Here is a 21,068-nt window from a genome sequence, read left to right as displayed (position 1 = left end):
GAGGTACTTGAGTGTGCGAAGTGCTATCGATTCTATCGATGCGATCGCGACGCTCGCTGCGGTTGTGGTGTCTTGATCGTGGTTGTCGATACTATCGTTTCTCATGACATTCCAGTCGTATCTCCACTTGAACTTGTGTGCGTGCGCATTGTAATTGCTTGTCGTGAAATCATTCCTTGTGTTTGCTACAGACCGCCAACCGCGCCGTCATTTTTTTTTGCAATGAACTTCATGACGTCATTAATCAGTTTCTTGTCAGATACCCAAAATCACCCCTCTTCCTCTTGGGTGATTTTAATTTTCCAGACATTATGTGGAAAAATGCCTCGGCTTATCTTAGGCAGAATTCAGCAGAATGCAGAGAATTCTTAGATCTATGTCGTGATATCAACTTCACCCAGCTTGTCCTGAATCCCACACGCACGACTCGCACTTCTCAGCCCATTTTAGACCTAATACTCGCCACAGCACCTGGTTTAGCTTCTTCTCTAACATATTTACCGGGAATCAGCGACCATTCTATAATCCACTTCACTTTGCGAGCACAGGTTTCCTCTAAGAAACAAATTAAGGTTATCCAGGATAATAGCAAAGTAGACATCGATACTATGAACCGGGAATTACAGGTCCTTGTGGGCTATACTTCGCTGGTTTCGGGCAGCGATCAGTTGAACACAACTGGTTGCTCTACAAAACCAAGCTGTTGTCCCTGGTTGAACAGTTTGTGCCAAAAAGAAAAGTTCCATCGAATTCCCGTTCGCCATGGTTCAATAATTCCTTAAAAAGATTGCGCAACAAAAAGAAGCGGCTATTCAGGCGCGCAAAACTGTCGCGCAAAACTGATCGTTGGCGCCTTACATCAAAGTAAATCGAGAGTACTGTACTGCAGTATTAAATACCAAGAAGCAACACTTCCGTTGTTATTGTCTTCTAATCCTCGCAAGTTCTGGAGCATAATTAATGGCAGCAAACATACGCTTCTTCAGTTAGTTCAGTCCGGCACACCGGTAGCTTCATATAAGTGCTGCGCAGTCCTAAACTCTAAATTTGCTACATAAATTCAGAAAACTGTCCCCACTGTATTTCCACTATTTCCAAGCTTTTCTTTCCTACCATCGCGATCAATGCTGTTGGTGTTAAAAGCCTGATTGATAATTTAAAGGTTTCGTCATCTGCAGGACCTGATTTCATTTCATCGAAAATGCTGAAGCGTACGAAAATATATTCATTACTGATTCTATCGAAACTTTTTCAACAGTCATTACACATGCAGGCGCTGCCCTCAGACTGGAAGGTAGGGAAGGTGGTTGCCATGCGTAAGTCAGGTGATGCACATTCTCCTGATAATTACCGTCCCATTTCGTTAGCGTGCATTCCTGTCAAAATATTAGAGCACATAATAGACTCGCACCTTATAGATTTCCTTGAGTCCAATAGTTTTTTTTTTCAGTCATTCCCAACACGGGTTCAGAAAAACGTTCTCGTGCGAAACGTAACTGCTATCTTTTACTAACGACCTGTTCATTATTGAAGACGTGGGATTTGAAACAGATTGTATATTCATTGATTTCGCGAAGGCTTTTGATTCTGTTTGGGATGCCCTGCTCATCTTCAAACTTAGTCAGCTTAATATAGATCCCAATGTCTTAACATGGATAAAAAATTTATGCCGAACCACACCCAGTATGTGACAACTAATAACGTCTCTTCTGTCCCTACTGCAGTAACATCTGGCGTCCCGCAAGGGTCCGTTCTCGGTCCTTTGCTCTTTTTAATTTACATCAACGACCTTTCTTCCTGCGTTTCAACTTCAACTATCCGGCTATTCGCAGATGACTGTGTAATCTACCAAAAGATCACTAACAATACAGATTCGCTTACACTTCAATGTGACCTCGACAGTGTCTTCGTTTGGTGCACTAATTGGCTCATGACACTCAACCCAACTAAATATAAAAGCATGCGCATATCTAGGCGTTCTTCTACTCAAACTATGCCTAGCTACTTCCTTAACAATGTTTCTATACCCCCCACTGAGTGTAATAAATATCTCGGCGTTCATATCACGTCTAATCTGGCCTGGGATATTGATATTGAATATGTAACTAGCAACGCGAGCCGTATGCTTGGTTATTTGCGTCGAAAGTTTTCCACTGTGCCATCTCCCGTTAAGTTAATGCTTTACAAAACCCTCGTCCGCTCAAAATTAGAGCACGCATGCGCCATATGGGACCCTAGTCATACCTTCCCATCATTACCCTTGAAGCAGTTCAGAATCGCGCCGTGCGTTTCATCCTGTCAAACTACTCCCGTCATTCTAGCGTCACGTCCACGAAAAGAACATTAAACTTACCGGACCTTTACCTCCGTCGCAAATGCTCCCGCCTTAATCTTTCTCATAAAATATACTGTAAAGGCGTTTATTAGGCACCAGCCTTTTGGATCGACCGTTAATTCAAGGCCCGAGATCTCAGCACGAGCAGTGTTTCTCGAGGAGAGCGCAGGAGGGATCGACCCACTAGAAAGGGCTGGATAGCATGACCCACTATGACGTTCGTATTCTTCGCTACAATACCATCACAATCAAGATTGAAACTCGCTCTATTTTCACTGCCTTGCTACGTTTCAGCTAGAACCGATCACATTTTCAAAGTAAGCTTACCACTGTGTCGCCTTAACTTATATCATGATTCTTTCGTCCCAAGAACAAGCACTGAATGAAACCACCTTCACTCCTCCACTGCTGTCATTGCAGATGCAGAACGTTTCAAGATCGCCTGTTAAAATGCCTTGTAACTCATTATCTGTTAATTCACTGCATACGTTTGTAATCATACCACTCCTTTCTGTAGTGCCTTCGAGCCTTGAAAGTATTTATAATAAATAAATAAATAAATAAATAAATAAATAAATAAATAAATAAATAAATAAATAAATAAATAATAAATATGATAATTTTTACACTCAAGTAAGCTCAAGCACTTCCCGCACGCAGCAACTGTCATCTGCTTGTGTTACAACATGCTCCGTGTTGACGTGAGCGGCGCGGTCACTGTTGGTCTCAAGGTTTCTTTTCGAGGGGATTTTGAATCGCCCTTGTTGCGTTGTGGGCTGCAAGCCTAGTGATTTGGCGACATGTCCAGCTGCGACATCCTGTTCCTCTGCAAGGCAACAGGCGAGCGGAGTGGCTGGAGCGCATCGGGCTGCCAGTATCCGATCGGTACCAGGATCTACGCATTTCCGGTCATCACTTCATGCTAGAGGATTACGACCGCAATAGAAAGTTTTAGCGTGTCCGGTATGCCGGTAAACGCAGGACTAGGCGTTTTGCCAGATGGGTGGAGGACCAGACGTAAACGGCCTGCAGGGGGCAGCCACCTGGGGGCGTAGACGTCAACGAGACAAGCACAGAGCTGATACAGCAGTGACCAAGTGTATGCTCCTTTGTTGCTGGTATAAATTTTCGGCGGCAGCGTAATCGTGAACACGTCCTCTTTTTAAATGTTTCTGTTTTACGCTTGATTACAGCAATATTGGCTATGTGTTTGGCTGGTTAAGCTTTGCACCACCAGGTGGCTGGCACCGCTCAGGCCACTCAGGGGGCTCACGTTTACACTAAAGCACTTCATACCGCGGTTGTAGTGTGGAAAGGCTTGGTTCACGCCTCCACCCATCCGTTAAAACGCTCAGCTTGCCTGCGTTTACCAGAATACCAGACGCGCTCGCAGCTGCGACACAACGCCAGTGTTGCCAGGTTTGGCTATATACAGCCAAATTGGGCTACTGGAAAAATGTTTGGCGTCGACTTGGACGAGTTGGCTATGTGGCTATATTTGGGCTACTGAAAATCTGCGACTTGGCTTTGTTTGGGCTATAAGTGGCACCCTAATCGACGCTCCGGAGGTGGCTCTGATCGGGTAGAAGCAAATCTCGAAGGCTATGTTTTAGCTGGCTGAGCCGGCCGTGTGGCTGTGCGTGTGCGAAATGACCCCCTCCCCTTTCCATCCCTCTCTGCGCCATTGTCTGAGCCGGTGGCTTTGATCCTTGATGCACATAAACTTACACCCCGCTTGACCATTATGCACCCGATCGCAGGGCGTCGGGATGAACCTGGGAGTAGTGGGTTTTTCACAGTACACTGTGCTAACATGGCTATGCTCAGGAACGGAGAGCAGTAACATAGCGTCGGGGCAGTCGTGCGAACGTGGCGCCGATATGAAAGAGGGGAAGCACGAGTGGATGACACGCCCCAGTGTGTTCATGTCCATGTCTCAATACATTGATATACATTGATGCATTAAATTTGTCGACTTTCGATGCTATGGCAAATGCACTTTACAGAAATGCGATATCTGTTCTTGGAGAGATTTACGCATTTGTATACTATATGCTTCAATAATTTTTAAGTCACCAATTCTGGGCAATTTATTTAAAAACATTCAGGTCATAAATCGAAATTTCGCTTCAACAGTCGCTAGAATTTTACTTTCTTTCTAAAATACCTCAAGCATCATTAAAATCGGCCCAGAAGTTCTCAGAAAAGCATTTATGCCTTTTACATGTATTTGCACAGGCGGCATTGGAGTTGGGCCCGAGCTAAAGCTTTCCGCTGAGAGGTGGTGCGAGGTCGGCAGACAGATGACTTTCGTGTTCTATATCACGGGGCGATGCAGATAAATTTTGAGTTGAGGTCTACGCACGTGGACCTCCACTCAAAATGGTACGCGTTCACTTCTCTACCAGGCTATATAGGCACATGACTCACATCGATGACCCTGGAGAACTGCTGGACGTTGTCCAGAGACAGCTCGATGCCGATGAAGGCCACCCCGTCCAGCTGGTAGTCGTTCATAAGCGACTCGATCATCTGCACAAAGTACCACTGCACCTCGATGTCCGTGAGGCCATTCAGGTAGACGTTCAGCGTCTGGTGCGGGTTTAGGGCCACCAGATGGCTCATGTTGGTCACCCGCTGGTTGCGCTTGAAAAGTTCGAAGCTTTTGTCTGCCGCCAATGGGAAGAAAGACAGAAGCTGATGCACCCGAACCGCGCAAAGCTCTCAAGCATCGACTCATCTTAGCAATAACTCAACACAAAAAAGTTTCGAGGAAGCTTAAGCTTCGCCTTCAAGAGGGGAACGCGATAGCATTCAAAGATTCCTGACTGCTTCTCACGCTTCCCGGCAACTGCAGCTTTATTTTTTTGCACCTTCACCTTGGGGCGCCGCTGCTGCTGATGATGATGATTTATTGGCATCCCCTTTGAAACGGGGCGGTGACATATAGTCACCTAGCCTGCTTGATTTAATCAGGTATACTATACATGTTCTTTACCTAGCATTTTGGTATACCTCTCACTATTTTTATTTTTCAAAAATTTACCTTGTACCGCTACCTATGATTTTAAGAGATCAGGTCGTATCCATCTTTTCCCTGCTTTTTTTTCCACCAGTACTCTAATCGTCTCTTGCTTATCTCTACGGCTGATCTGTTCATGTTTCCTTCCACTTTAAACCCAAGCGCTTCTGGGAGTTGCCCGTCACCTACGGTTCTCGCTGGGTGGATCCCGTCGCATTCCACTAGGATGTGCTGAGTGGTCTCTGGATCTTTACTGCAGCGTACACATGCCTCATCTAGTTCCGAATATTTGCTCCCGCTGCCAAGAAGGCGAGCGCCGTCTGGGTCTTTTTTTTTTTTTTTTGCAAGCACCACCGACTGGGGCGCGCCGCTGTATCAATGGTAGAAATGCTGGAAAAGGGGTTTGTGTTCGAGTTTCCACGTAATAGAATTACATTTTCTCGTATATGCAAAATACAATCCGACGCTATATTACCTGCAGGTTGTAGTTAAGTCTTACTTTACGATTTTTCTGACGCATTTTACTTTGAGAAATTCAATTAGTTCACCAGCGCCTTTGCGCCAAGCGGAGGGCCTACGTGGTCAGGGTAGTTCGGGGTGATTGTCTTGGCCACGGACGCCACACGCCGACACCGACACCGGATTTTCTGCGACACGGGGCCCTTAACGCTCTCGCGTTAATATGTCCGTGCGTGCGGCTACAGCGCCTACACAAGAAAAATGATCAACACCGTTCCGATTCCTAGTAGCACCCCGTTTATTTACAAGGAAAATGACATCTATTATTCAAAGAACCGATGGGTGTGTGCAGTGCCTCTTCTGTGTTCGTGCCTTCCATTACTGGCTTTATTAGATGGCCAGAAAAAGCCAACTAGCCGGAACTCCCACTATAGTGAAACTCCACAGTCAGGCAGTACACACTTTTTCTGGTGGCTTGTGGGTGCAGTCGGTCTTCGTTAAAGAATGTTTTCGGCCACGCAACATGGCAGGAATGAAAAATGTGAAGGCATTGCACATAACGCTTATTCCAACGGCTTGTTTTGCAGGCGCTCAGCTGCGGGCGCACGCACACACATGTTCTCAAGCACAACGAGCTTGACAAAACAGATACAGACAAGCTGCTATTTGGACCCGCTGTTGTGCTATTAAGTAACCGACGGTTATTTAGCGCGTTCCGCACAAAAATGACAGAGACAATAGATAATCCACGGCGGAAACTCGAAATCTTATTTCGAGAACTCGTGGCCGTCTTAATTATGGCAAAACCAGCACTGCGCATGTCGAAAGGTAGAAAATCGAGCATGTTCGCCTAGCGGATATGTTCTGCCTCTCAAGAGCGCGATTTCTTTCTCCGCCAGCGTGATTGATGATACAATGACGCATTCCTCCCAATTTTCAGCCTATGCAATCCCGCACGTGAAATAACCCAGGAAGCACAAGTTGGCTACCAGCCAACTTGATACAGGTTGAGCAGGCTAGAAGCAGTTAGTGCTGTATGAAGCTGCAGTTTAAACATCCTCAAAATGGCTAGCACTTGATGTCACCAAGCCATACGCTTCTAGCCATTGTGAAGCCAATTGGTTATAAAAAAATGCGAAAATTTGAAGGCCTTGCCAGGGGAGGATCTAGGGTAGCGTCAATAAATCAGAGGAGAGGGGGCGACACGATCATTTTTGCAAGTGCGGAAGTTACCGGCATGCTTTGGAAATGGTGAGGGGATAGTTGGGCTGCACACGAAACGCCTTGCAGCGTTACCAGCAACCATATGTGCTCCCCAAATGGAGCGCGCGGAAAACCATTCTTCATAGATTTCCTAACCAGCCATGGTTGCTTAGTAGCTGTGGTGTTCGGCTGCTAAGCACAAGATCGTGGAATCGAATCCAGGCTACGGCGGCCACATTTCGATGGGGGCGAAATGCGAGAACACCCGGCCACTTAGATTTTGGTGCACGTTAAAGAACCCCAGGTGGTTCAAATTATTCCGGAGTCCCGCACTACGGCGTGCCTCAAAATCTCATCGTGGCTTTAGCACTTAAAACCCCACAATTTAATTTCAATTTAAATATATTTCTTACTCACGTTGTGAAGCGCGCACGTCCGCCGGATCAAAGCCGAATCCACATTAATGGCATACTGCGACTTGCAGCCCGCGAAAGGTGGGTGCAATTTAAAATGTACATAAAGAAAAAGTAAAAAATAAAATATGCTGTGCAAGAAACGTACCTGTACTTTAAAGTTGTGATTAAGTGAAATTAGGTAAGCATGAGAAAATATTGGAGAGCGATTATTCAAGCGCAGGTAGCGCCCCATGCAACGTGCCGCTTCGAGTTTTGATTTTTTTTCTTGCCCATTTTGACAGTTTCGGCAGAGGTGGCGACGGTTCCTTCGTGCTGTTCGCTTGCTTAAAGTGATATGAGTTCTCGAGTGGCGAACATCGGCTCGTGTTCGCAAGAACGGCAGTAACAACAGCGTTTTATTTCGGTTCGGTAAGTGATTTTATTCTGTGATTGACGGGTTCCTAATTTGCTAGAGATCATGTTGCGCGATTTGCTAGGCATGAAAGTCAGTTAACATTCCAGATTGTCGCGTTCATCCACTAAATAAGGGAGCCTGTTCAGACTGCAAATTTTTCTAGGTTTTTTTAGCCGCATTTTTTTTTTTTTGCCTCGTTGCAATGTGAATATGGTACTTGCTTTGAGGCTACGATGGTAGCTGTGTAATTCCGTTACCGACTCGATATACGGTAGCGTTACCATAAACATGATCGCGTAAATAACACTAGCAGGCTGCGACTACAAACGCAAAGAAAGTGATACCACAAGAATTTCACATGAAAGTCGCCTCCACACCGTTCATTGACCTTGAATATCGCTAAAAAACTGCTAATGGCCCCAAATGTACCTCATGGACGTGTGTCTACTAAGCTATTAGGCACGAAGGCAATGCAAATAATGCCAACGGCAGTAAGTAAACAAGTGTTGTTGCTAAAAGTAATGGCCGCCTACACCTGAGGCCTCTGTTGTACAATGATGCCAGTAAAGAGCAGAGATTATGATATTCTTTCAAGAGAAGCCACGATTAAGTAAAACAATATCTTCAGCAGTTCATAAGCCAACATATACAGCATTTCATGTAAATTGACCTTTAATGTGGTTCAAAAATTTGTCGAGCACTGCTATTTAGAGTGCAAAAAAATTACCACCTTTAAACATTAGCTAAATGAAACTTGCAATTTCTAGGTTAAAGAAGTTAATACTGTGTGACTCTCTCCAATGTTCCTGTGTGAAATTACTCTTGCGTGCCATTTTTATTGAATGCGTATAGTTTTTTTAAATTGTTTTAGTAAAACATCTTAACCTGTCCTTAGTTCTATTTTCACTGAATGTTTTCTGCGCTGCACTAACCCATGCTAATACAACTGTGTCGCTTGCACTGTTGTCACAAAGTAGTCTGAAGTCAATGTAGTCTGCACTTTTTTCCATTTTTGTTGTTCCAAGCATATGAATCTTCCTTTTTTACAGTGTAAGCTGTTATGGGCTCATTGCAATAGCCGTTTCGGTTCGCGATGGTGTCGGATGCGTCCGCCGCCCTAACCGTTATCGCCGGAAATGCGAAAAAAGTACCAGAACGGTTCCCGCCGGGATCGAACCCGTGCCCGCTGCGTGGGAGCCAGATACTCTACCACTGAGCATGCAAGCGCTTGCTATCGGGCACTGGAAGAATGCCCTATACATGCTACCTAAGCAAACGCGCAAGCGCAGACGACCCGAGCCTCCACCGGTATGGTGTTGCCATCTAGGTAAGGCACCTGCAAACGCAGCGTGCACAGGCGCAGACGACGAGAAGCGATTCAGATGAGGCGCGTAATCAAAAATAAAAAACGCTATCCCCAGCCTCCGCTGGTATGGTGGCGCTACTAGTTAAGGTGCGTGCAAACGCAGCGTGCCCGACATGTAAGTTGCAGTTGTAAAGCTTGATGGGGCTCAGCAGACTGCTGTGCAGAAAGCATTACAAGCCGCAGCTCGCCGTCGACGCCGGGCGGACAGTTGAGATCGTTCTCGTGAAAACGAGGCGAAGAGATTGTTTCATTAAGATAATGTTTCATTACCAAGTCTTGTCCACGTAAAAGTTGGCGAGTGCTGTCGCCATTCGATTACTAGAAATGCTCATACTTGCACGAGCTTAGGCAAAAACTGTTGTCTTGCAGCTTAAAAGGAAGGTGTAGGCGAACAATATATAAAGCACAAAGACATTTCTTTGAACGTTGGGATAACTATTTCGGTACTCGTGCTATGTATCGACAAAAGGTATTTTGTTGCACTGTATTTGTTACTTCTCTAAATGATTATCAATTTCGTACTTCTGCAACAATAAAGTGGCATCAAATTAAGTGCTTGACAACAGCTCATCTGATTGGAAATTAACTTGGCCCAACCACAGTAAAAGTGAAAATGTTGTTCCAACATTTTCCGTGCACTCATGGCGCAGGGCCTGGTTTCAAAGTGTACTACCTATGTTGAAAACCAGGAAGCGGAGCCGAATTAGAGAACGTCTTGTTTATTTGATGATTGCAAAACAAAAAAAAATTATGGGAGCACGTGCTCGTGTCCACGCTCGCTTGTCCCTTCTTTTCTTTTCCGGAGCATAATATTTAACAGCTCCCGGCCGAACAATTTGCGTGTGCTTGCTTGTTTTCAAGACGAATGTTTCTGAACTATCGGAGCTTTTTCAGCAGATTCTAGGTGGTACAGCATCTGTACCGGTCTCCGTAACGTGTTGCCACTAGAAGTGCGCACTTTGCATGAGCGAAACTTTGCCATCGCTGCCCGAAAATAATTCTGTCACTTGTCCCTTCTTCCACAATTCTCTTGGCGAGTTTAATTCTTTTATCAGTACGATGTCTCCAAGCTTCACCGGTTCTGAGTGTCTAGTTTCATTAATGTGAGCTGAACGAAGTTCTTGGTGGTATACTCTCGTCGCCACCGGTTACAGAGATTGTTCAACACTTGTTCTCTGTGTTTCCAGTTTCGTCGAAGTAATTCGTGTGACGGCGCTCTCTCTTTTGATGCTGCGCTCGATAAGTCTGGAGGAAGCATAGTCAATCTTGGGCCCATGAGGAAATGACTTGGCGTAAGAGGCGTTGATTCAGAGGCTTCTGCTTACAAAAATGTTACCGGTCGTGAATTTAGCATTGCTTCAACTTGATAGAGCGTGGCCGAAAGTTCTTCATAGTTAAATAAATTATTTACAAGTGTTTTCTACAATGTAGACTTCACAGATCTAATGAGTCTTTCCCAAAACCCTCCCCGCCAGACAGCTCGTTCGGTGATAAATTTCCAAATATTCTTTTGACTTCCGAAATACGATTGAACTTCTTGTGATTTCATTAATTCATAAAGTCACTGAATCTCCCTTCAGGCCTTTCTAAATGTCTTGGCGTTGTCAGAATATGCAATTTCACAGATGCCTCTACGTGCCACAAATCGTTTAAATGCTAGCAGGAATTTGTTCTAAGTAAGACTGGTGACAAGCTCCAGATGAACCGCTTTGACGACTGTACATGTGAAGATGAGTATTTAACACTTCTTCGTTGTTCCTTCGTTATCTTTGTGTAGAAGCGGTTCGGCAAAATTGATACCACTGCCTTCGAAAGATGGAGACGGCTGAACACGTTCGGCTGTTAGAGGCGCGAAGATCTCCGTGTATTGCTTGCAGCAATATCACCGGCCGACTATGCATTCGTGAATAACTTTCTTTACAACCTGCTTGGCCCTCAGTATCCAGATGCTTTCTCTCAGTTCATTTAAAAGAAAACTGAGGCCGGCATGTAAAAGTCATTGGTGTTCCTTCTTAACCAACAACTTTGTGAATGAGTGAAGCGGGAAGCAGAATAGGGTGCTTTGAACTTTCCCTGAGGTTGCTGAACTGAAGTCGACCTCCCAAGCGAAGAAGCCCTAATTCGTCATTATATGGTCTGAACCGCTGGAGTGTAATGTCCATTCCGCTGACATCTGGTCCAAATACCTTATCTTGCGTTCGACGTATCCAATAAATTTCAGCCTCTTGTACCTCAGTTGCGTCTAGAGGTCCCTTCTTTTTGGAATCTGTCTACCTGCAATTTCTAGCAAATCGCTGTATCCACGCAGTTTGTTATACGCATCAGTCGGTTATAAGAGCTGTAGTCGATGTTTACAATCGTAAGTACTGGTCCAGCAGCTCCCTTCAAACACGTAGTTTCTTCTTCTAGGCCGACTGTATCCTGAATTGCTGCTGCTGTACAGGTAGTTTCTTCTACCTAGTGTAGAGAACGTTTTGTCCTTTCCACCAAATCAAACTTTGTAAGAGTTGCTCCACAGTGGATCTTCTAGACAGTAAATCGGCTGAATTTTGATCACCCGGACAATGTCTGCACCTGTTCAAATCAGTTAGGGAGAGTATTTCTGCAACTCCGTTTCCTACGAACTGTTCCCAGCGTTTCTGTGAGCGGCGTAGCCAATCAATCACGAACATAGAATCTGTCCACGAAACTGCTTCAACGTCCTTGGGGTTTAGGGCACGTTTCACTGTTGCAGTTAGTCGAGCTGCAACGATGGCTTCCATCAGTTCTAATCGTGACAATCTAATCTACAATCTTTTGTAGAGGTGCGACTCTCGACTTGGTTAGCAGTAGCTGAACTATTTCGGCTCCCTTGAAGTCTGGTATCTGAAAATAGAGCACGGTGCCGTACGCAACTGGGCTAGCGCCACTAAAGACGCGGATGCTAACCCACACATTCTTGCACACAAGGGATTGACCGAAATATATTTTACTTCCACCTGATTAACAGTTCTGAGGCCTTTAGTCCACGCTGTTGATTCGATAAGAAGGGACTCATGAAGTGGCGCGTCGGAGGTTATTTCCCTAAGTACAACCTTTGTGTAAATAACTTGACTACCAGAACGAACGGTGCTAAGCACCCAAAAAGATCGTACATGAGTGAGGCAAAGCTTAATATCTGTTTCTTCGTAACCTTTTATTCGCTCAATGATTCAAACGTCTTCGTTAGTGATGGCTTCAAGATGCCTTTGTCAGTATTCCACAGGAGACCATCAATCTTCTTTTCGTTTTCAACATCGAACCTTTAAGCCTTTACTAGTGTAAAAGTTTCGTAAGTGTCCATCATTTGTCGTCCACTTTGTTAGATGCATCCCTGCCTCTTTCAAGATACGGAAACAATCGCTAACGATTTGCTGCGCTTCTTCTTTGTTTTGTGCTCCGATGACAAAGTTATCAACGTAGAAATGATCTTTCAACAGTTTGGCAGTAAAAGGGTATTTGTCTTCTACCAGTTGGAAGTGGTGTCGCATAGACGCAGCAAGCAGAAAGGGACTGCTGGAGGCACCGAAAGAAACCCTTTTCACGCGCAGTTCTTCAAGATTGCAAGACCGTTCTTCAGGCCAGAAGTAACGAAACACGTCTATGTTGTGTTCGGCCAGCGACACTTGAAGAAAGGCTTTTTCGATGTCGGCGGAAACTGCAATCTTGAAGCTGCGAAACGTCAGCAGTAAGTCGAGGATGTTGGGATTCAAATTTGGCCCTGTCCACAAGACGTCGTTGAGTAAAGTTGAGTCCTAAGCACGAGAAGATGCGTCGAATACCACCAATACTTCTGTCGTATTTCTTTCGCGTTACAGTGCTGCTCGGTGCGGCATATAGTACGTCATATGCTCACTCGTACTGTCCGTTGCGACTGTATCAGCGAAGTTGTTATAGTAGCTCCTAATGGCAGTGTCATATACCTTCTGAAATTCTGGTTCTCGATATAGTCTTCTCTGCAGAGACTCCAGCCTGTTTAACGCGACATACCGGTTGTGTTTAAGCTGGTAACAATGGTTACGCCACGACTCTTCAACTTGACAGCGACAATTGTTTGTAATAGTTGATTCCACGACGTTCTTCAGAACGCATTCGTCATCTTTCGAAAGAGACGACCGAGGCGTGCAGACGTGCTTCGCATCGGCTCCGTGACTTTTGGAATTTTCCAAGCGCCCAAAATTTCCTGGCGCCGCTGGGATCAGCGGAATATCTTCGTAAACATCAAGGCGACTCAGTGGAACCACACCTTCGGTGAGCCGCAGTTTTTACGACCAACGAGCGCCCCATTCGTTCGGCCACGCCGACAGGAGGGTTAGCCCTAACGCTGAACGCTGGCGTGCGGGAGGCCGGGGACCCACAAGCAACCGCCGCGTCGTCGGTGAGCTGCGGAGGCGACACAACCCGCAACGCTACGATCGCCGGAAACCCAGGCACCATGGCCCATCAGCCCACCACCACGGAAACTATGGAAATTGCATCGGAGAGTCACCCGACACCCCTGCCTGACGAGGCCTTGCAAGGGCCGTCTGCGGTTCTCTCTGAGCAGCTCCACCATCAAGAATCCCAGTGGCAACCGGTCGTTTCCCTTCATCGGAAACGCCGCCTGCAAAAACAACAAACCCCGGGTGAGCAGGTCGCAGTCGGGCAAACCGCGGCATCGAAAACCCAGGCGTCAGCCACCGACGCGAAAGCCAGTTCGCCAGCTACCTGCGAGGAGCGTGGAGCCCGAACACCCATTTCTGAAGACGCAACTGCAAGGAGCAGGCCTCGCCGACACGCGCCTCCGCTCCCGCGCACCGACATGAAAATCATCATCCACCCGGCCCCGGGCCTCATACTTCGAAAACTACAGACCCATCAAGTGGCCAGGGCGATCGTCCAAGCTACCGGAGGGGCGCCGACCTACAAGGGGGACGACTTCATCACCCGCCTGCGACTCGGCTCGAATATCATCATCGTGAGCACCCCTCACGAGGGTACGGCGGCCACCCTCATGAAAATTATGAGCCTCACGTTCCACGGACGATCACACCCTGTGAAGGTGTATCTATCAACACCCGAGGACCTGCTTAAAGGTGTCGTACACGGCATCGACGTAGGCACCAGCGAAGAAGAGCTTATGGCGTATCTTCGAGTCCGCGCACATGGAGTCCGCATCGTGCGGGCCCGTATGCTTGGTCAATCTCAGACAGCCCTGCTCCACTTTGAGGGACCCCAAGTGCGTAGATTTGTGTACTTCTACGGAGGGGAGATGCCTTGCCGAGACTACCAGCCGACAAGGCAGTTCTGCCCCATCTGCAGAACCACCGGACATCGACCAGACGTCTGCCCCAACCCAACGGTTCGCGCGTGCAATACCTGCAGCCACCCTAACCCAGAAGCCGGACACACTTGTGTTCCGAAGTGTGCCCTGGGCGGAGGGGCCCATCTCACGGCCGCAAAAGACTGCAACAAGATAAAGCGCATTCCCCCGCGAGGGAAACCAGCCTCCACCACCGCCCCCAAAACCCAACGACATCCCCGCCCACGGTGGTTCAGCTCCGAGCGGGAAAACTCTGACTCCGACTACTCGGAGTCGTCGATGACCTACAGATCCCCGTCCGGTTCCAGCTTGAGGTCCAGGTCCCGCTCCTGTTCGCGGCCCCGGCCTCATTTCCGGTCGCCCAGACGGCGATCTCAGTCGACGCCCAAGCAACAGCAGCAGGGTGCACCCATCATAGCGGCACCCAAAGATAAGGTCCCAGCAAAACCAACGGAAGACCAAGGAAGCCTCACCCAAGAGGACCAACACCAAAGAACAAGAGGTAAGCTGGGCAGCAGTAGCCTCCCCCTCGTACAAAAAACCACAGACGCCACCGCCCACGAAATTCGAACAGGAACTCACGAGCATGTGCGCACAGATACAAACACTCACACAAGAAAACAGACAACTCAAACAACAAGTGATACAGCTCACACAAAAACCACAAGAGATGGCACCACACCAGGCCATCATTGACCTACAAACCAATGTCGATGCCATCCAAACCCAGATGCAAGCCTTCATGGATGCTACACGCGCCCAGTTGGAACAAATAACACAGACTGCCCTACAACGCACAGAGGCAGCAATCAAGCACATGGAAGCCGCTGTAGACAGCAAGCTTAAGGGCCAGCTTCACTCCATAAAACTGCGAAAAACACTACGACAGAACCTCTGCAACGTCATACCTGCGGCAGGACATAACCGACCACAAAACCCATCACCGATCATAACATCACCGACCACAACACCCAACAATGCCCAGACCACACAAGCAAGTCAAAGAAAACTTAGAAATTTGGCAATGGAACTGCCGTGGGTACCGAAGGAAAAAAGGGCTACTGTGGGCGTTTATTACGCACATCTTCCTCATCTGTATGTTATCATCATCATCCTCGCACTTTTACCTATCCTCCTCTTCGCCTGTATATGTGTTCATCATCATCGCCTGTGTGCTGCGCTGGTTCGCTGACGAGCTCCCGGGCCTAATAAACGTCGTTCCAACCGAGACGTCACAAGTGGTGGAGTGTGCTCTTCGGTCCTACGTCCTCTGGCCGTCCGGTCTGCCTCCTGGAGCTTCGTTCAGGTCGCCGCTTGCGCCCACCGTCAGCTAGCATGCCGCAGGACGTGCAGCCTGGCGCCCCTATTGCCTCCATTCCGACATCGCAAGTGCCTCCTTCCTTTATCATCAACAGCGCCCAGCGTGACCCCCATCTCTTCGCTGGTCTTCGCGGAGAGGATGTCGAAGACTGGCTGGACGATTATGAGCGAGTCAGTTCCGCCAATCACTGGGATGATGTTAATAAACTACGCCATGTCTCCTTCTATCTGTCTGGCGTGGCGAAGACGTGGTTCTTTAACCACGAGCCCGAATTGACCGACTGGACTCTCTTCAAGCACCAGCTTCGTGAAGTGTTCGGCACACCGGCTGTTCGGTCCACTCTAGCCAAGAAAAGCCTCGATGCTCGCAAACAACACCTGGGTGAGTCGTACACCTCCTACATCGAGGACGTCCTTGCACTCTGCCGCCGTGTGAATTCTTCAATGTCGGAGTCGGACAGGGTACGCCACATTCTCAAAGGCATTGGAACTCTTGCCTTCAATGCACTCGCCACTAAGAATCCGGCTACCGTCGCTGACGTCGTAATCACTTGTCAGCGCCTCGATGAGCTCGAGTCTGTCCGCCTACAGCCCGACATTGACGATGCCCATTCTACGGGGGACCATGACCTACGTACACTGATACGCACGCTCATACGCGAAGAGTTACAATCGATGGGGTTAACCTCACCTTCGACGTATCCCAGCCAACCTTTTGGTGCGTCATTGCGTGACGTTATCAGGGAAGAACTGGCGTCCTTGACCTGCGCTGTGCCAGCACAAGCTCCTGTCCCTCAAGCATTACCAACTACCGCACGACCGACATACGCGCAAGTTGCTGCCAAGCCTGTCGGCCACGTCACTTCTCCGTTGCCGCTACCAACTTACGCGTCGGTTGCTACTGCGCCCACGGTTCACTTCCCGTCATCACCGCCAGATCCTTCATCGGCCCATCTGACCTCCCTGTCACACGGTACACCGAACACCCCCTACTACCCCCCTTGGCGTCCGTCTCGTCCTACGTGCTATTATTGTGGCTATCGCGGCCACATATCACGCTTTTGCCGCAAGCGCCAGCAAGACGAGCGTCGGGGCTACGATATGTGTGAGCGCGATTTTTACAGTGGGGCCTCTTACCAAGGGCGGCGTTACTCTTCACCTTCGCAGCGCTCTCCATCTCCGCCTGCATCACCTGATGCACGAGGCGCTTACCGTTCGGCCAGACGCCGTTCTCCATCACCCTACCGCCGCTCATCGTCACCACTTAGGCCTGCCTCCCTTACCTCTACCGTTCGCGCGGAAAACTAAGCGATGCAGTTTCCGGAGGAAAAACTGCATACACACACAAGACTGAAATTCCTCCAGCGCGCCCATCCAATATGATTCGTGTGTACGTTGAAGGGGTGCCCGTGGATGCTTTAGTGGATACTGGTGCGGCTTTGTCGGTTATGAATGTTCATTTGTGTTCCCGTCTGAAGAAAGTTATGACGCCTTACGATGGTCCCACGCTGGTTGCAGCCGAAGGGAACACTATTCGACCTGCTGCCTTCTGTACTGCGCGTGTACTTATCGATGACATTCTCCATCACATACAGTTTGCTGTGCTATACCCGTGCTCTCACCAGCTGATTTTGGGATGGGATTTTCTATCTTCTGCCTCTGCTGCTATTTGTTGTGGGCAGCGTGTGATACACCTTACCGACACCGAACACTTGCTTGGCGAAGAAACCCACACGCCACTTCACCTGACCGCTGCGGAAGATACGGAACTACTCCCAGGACAAATCCAACTAGTTACTCTCCTATCCGACAACATTGACCATGGTGACGTCTTAGTGTTCCCTTCTTCACGTTGCCTTACTAAAGGCATAACATTTACATCAGGAGTTGTTCGATTCCACAATGGATCTGCACTGGTCACTGCCACGAACGCAACTCCAGAAAAAATCCTCCTTCCGCAAGGCACAACCGTTGCATCCGTCGCCGATCTGGAGCCTGTCTGCGTCTTGCCACTTACACCAGTCTCTTCTGGGGACCCATCTTCTGGTGATTCTTCTTCGGCCGCCGCCCTTACAGCAGTCATCAGCACTGACTTGAAACCCGCGCAGACGCAACAGCTGCTGGCTTTGTTGAAAAAGCACGCCAATTCTTTCGACGTGTATTCGTCAACGTTGGGCCAAACAACCGTTGCAGAGCACCGCATTCTGACAGACAAAACATCTATCGTACGGCGCCGCCCATACCGTGTGTCTCTAGCCGAGCGGAAAATCATCGAAGACAACGTCGCAGACATGCTGGAACGCAAGGTAATTCGCCCCTCGGCTAGTTCTTGGTCGTCTCCTGTTGTCTTGGTCCGCAAAAAAGATGGCTCCGTGCGCTTTTGCGTCGATTACCGGGCGCTCAACAAGATAACTCGAAAAGACGTCTACCCTATGCCGCGCATTGATGACGCCCTTGATTCCCTCCAAGGTGCGGAATACTTTTCCAGCCTGGATCTGCGTTCCGGCTATTGGCAAATCCCCATGCACGAAGACGATAAAGAAAAAACGGCGTTCGCAACCCCCGATGGACTGTACGAGTTCAACGTAATGCCTTTCGGGCTCTGCAACGCGCCTGCGACTTTTGAGCGCATGATTGACACCGTGTTGCGTGGCCTGAAGTGGAAGACCTGCCTGTGTTATCTGGACGACATTGTCATTTTTTCATCCACATTTAATCAGCACCTACAACGCTTGGATGAAGTTTTGACGTGCCTCGCCCGCGCTGGTCTTCAGCTGAACACCAAGAAATGCCGTTTCGCCAGCAAAGCCATTAAGATCCTGGGTCATGTCGTGAGCAGGGATGGCATTCAGCCGGACCCTGATAAGACTGCTGCAGTTCTTCGCTTTCCTCGTCCTGACAGACCCAAAGACTTGCGCAGTTTCCTTGGCCTCGCCTCTTATTTCCGTCGCTTTATCCAGAACTTTGCCTCCATCGCAGCTCCATTACACAAGCTACTAGCTTCCGGTGTACCCTTTCTGTGGTCTCAGGAATGCGAATTGGCATTTGCACGCTTGAAGGACGCCCTCACCTCTGCACCTGTGCTTTGCCATTTTGATGAGGCCGCACCGACTCTCCTACACACAGACGCTAGCGGCCGCGGTATAGGTGCTGTTCTTCTGCAACGCGACAACTCTTCGCGAGAGAGAGTCATTGCATACGCCAGCCGTGTACTCAGCGCTTCCGAAAAGAACTATACGATCACTGAGCAAGAGTGCCTGGCTATTGTTTGGTCGATACAGAAGTTTCGCCCTTATCTCCACGGCCGCCATTTCACCATCGTTACGGACCACCACGCTTTATGCTGGCTTTCCACGCTCAAGAACTTGTCTGGACGCCTGGGTCGCTGGATTTTACGCCTCCAAGAGTATGATTTCGAAATCATATACAAGTCCGGGAAGAAACACCAAGACGCCGACGCTCTTTCTCGCTGCCCGCTTCCTACGGCCCCGCTCGACGCCTCTGCAATCGCTTCGCACGTCACCAGTTCGACCGACACTGCTACGGTTTCCTCCCTGGCCTCTATGTACCAACTGCCTTTCGACGATGATCAGCCACTCGCCTCTCGTCAGCTGGCTGACCCGTACTGTCAACGCTTCATTGATCACCTCTCTGGGGCTTCTCGTCCACCTAACGCGCGCCTCCGTCGCCAGCTCGCGCACTTTAAGCTGGACGATGGCGTGCTGTATCGCCGTATTTACCATCCTGACGGGCAACGCTGGGTGCCAGTTCTACCACGCTCTCTCCGACTTCGTGTCCTCAACGCCTTTCACGATGATTTGACAGCTGGCCACCTTGGGTTCCATAAAACCTATGACCGCATTCGAGGTCGTTTCTATTGGCCTGGCCTTTCTGCTAGCGTCGCCAGATACGTCGGTTCCTGCTCTCCCTGCCAGCGTCGCAAGCTCCCAACATCTGCTCCTGTCGGCCAATTACAGCCGCTTCCGTGCCCTGCAGCCCCGTTCGAGGTTGTTGGGATCGACCTTTACGGGCCCCTTCCGGTCACTACTGCTGGCAATCGATGGATAGTGACTGCCGTCGACCATCTGACGCGCTACGCTGAGACAGCTTCTGTGCTTACTGGCTCTGCTTCGGAAGTTGCTCACTTCGTTCTTGAAGCCATTATTCTACGCCATGGTGCTCCTCGTGTACTGCTCAGTGACCGTGGAAAGGCGTTCCTTTCCCAACTGCTAAACGAAGTTCTTCAAGCCTCCGGCACAGCCCACAAGACAGCTTCTAGCTATCACCCCCAGACTAACGGCCTGACCGAGCGGTTTCATCGCACCCTTGCCGACATGATCGCCGCTTATATTCAACCAGACCACAAAAACTGGGATGTTCTTTTACCATTCGTCACTTTCGCCTATAACACGGCCGTGCAGCGCACAACTGGCTACTCGCCATTTTACCTCGTTTATGGACGCTCCCCTACTTTCTTTCTGGACGTTTCATTCTTCAACTCCAAGGCTAATACATCTCTATCATCGTGCGAAGAGTACATTTCCCGACTCGACCACTGTCGCCAGCTTGCTCGCCTGAACACAGAGGCCAGACAACAAGACCGGAAAAATATTTACGACGAATGCCATCGCGTTGTATCTTTTCGACCTGGTGACGAGGTCCTGCTCCTGACTCCTGTTCGCACCCCTGGTTTATGCGAAAAATTCCAGCCACGGTTTATCGGGCCGTACATAGTCCTTGGACAGACTTCGCCTGTCAACTATCGCGTTACTCCTCTGGACGCCCCCACAGACCGCCGTTGCCGCAATACCGAGGTTGTCCACGTCTCCCGCATGAAGCCCTTCACGCGGCGTGCCTCGACACCTTGACGGCCGGCCAGGATGGCCGCTTTCACGTCGGGGGGAAATTAGTGTGGGCGTTTATTACGCACATCTTCCTCATCTGTATGTTATCATCATCATCCTCGCACTTTTACCTATCCTCCTTCGCCTGTATATGTGTTCATCATCATCGCCTGTGTGCTGCGCTGGTTCGCTGACGAGCTCCCGGGCCTAATAAACGTCGTTCCAACCGAGACGTCACACTACTGACACAATTGATCGCTCAATTCTCAAAGCCGCCAGGTGTCATAGCCCTACAAGAGCCCGGTACCCGACCAACACTACATGGCTACGAGGAATACCACGCAAGTCAAGACGACAAATGCAAGGTAGCCACACTCGTTGACAAAAAC

At 48.8% G+C, this 21,068-nt stretch overlaps 1 protein-coding gene across 2 annotated transcripts in view; it reads right to left on the bottom strand.

Annotated features, from left to right (window-relative positions):
* Nucleotides 1–21,068, bottom strand: part of LOC119461812 (chitinase-3-like protein 1) — a 48,314-nt gene that overhangs the window by 14,616 nt on the left and 12,630 nt on the right. For both annotated transcript variants that reach the window (XM_049672225.1, XM_037723185.2), the window contains exon 3: nt 4,766–5,004. In XM_049672225.1, coding sequence (XP_049528182.1) covers nt 4,766–5,004 — 239 coding nt within the window. The remainder of the gene's footprint in view (nt 1–4,765; nt 5,005–21,068) is intronic.

This window comes from Dermacentor silvarum, chromosome 8 (assembly GCF_013339745.2).
Source record: "Dermacentor silvarum isolate Dsil-2018 chromosome 8, BIME_Dsil_1.4, whole genome shotgun sequence".
Classification (NCBI taxonomy): Eukaryota; Metazoa; Arthropoda; class Arachnida; order Ixodida; family Ixodidae; genus Dermacentor; species Dermacentor silvarum.
Note: the sequence above shows the minus strand (reverse complement) of the source record. Positions and strands in the feature narration are given on the sequence as shown.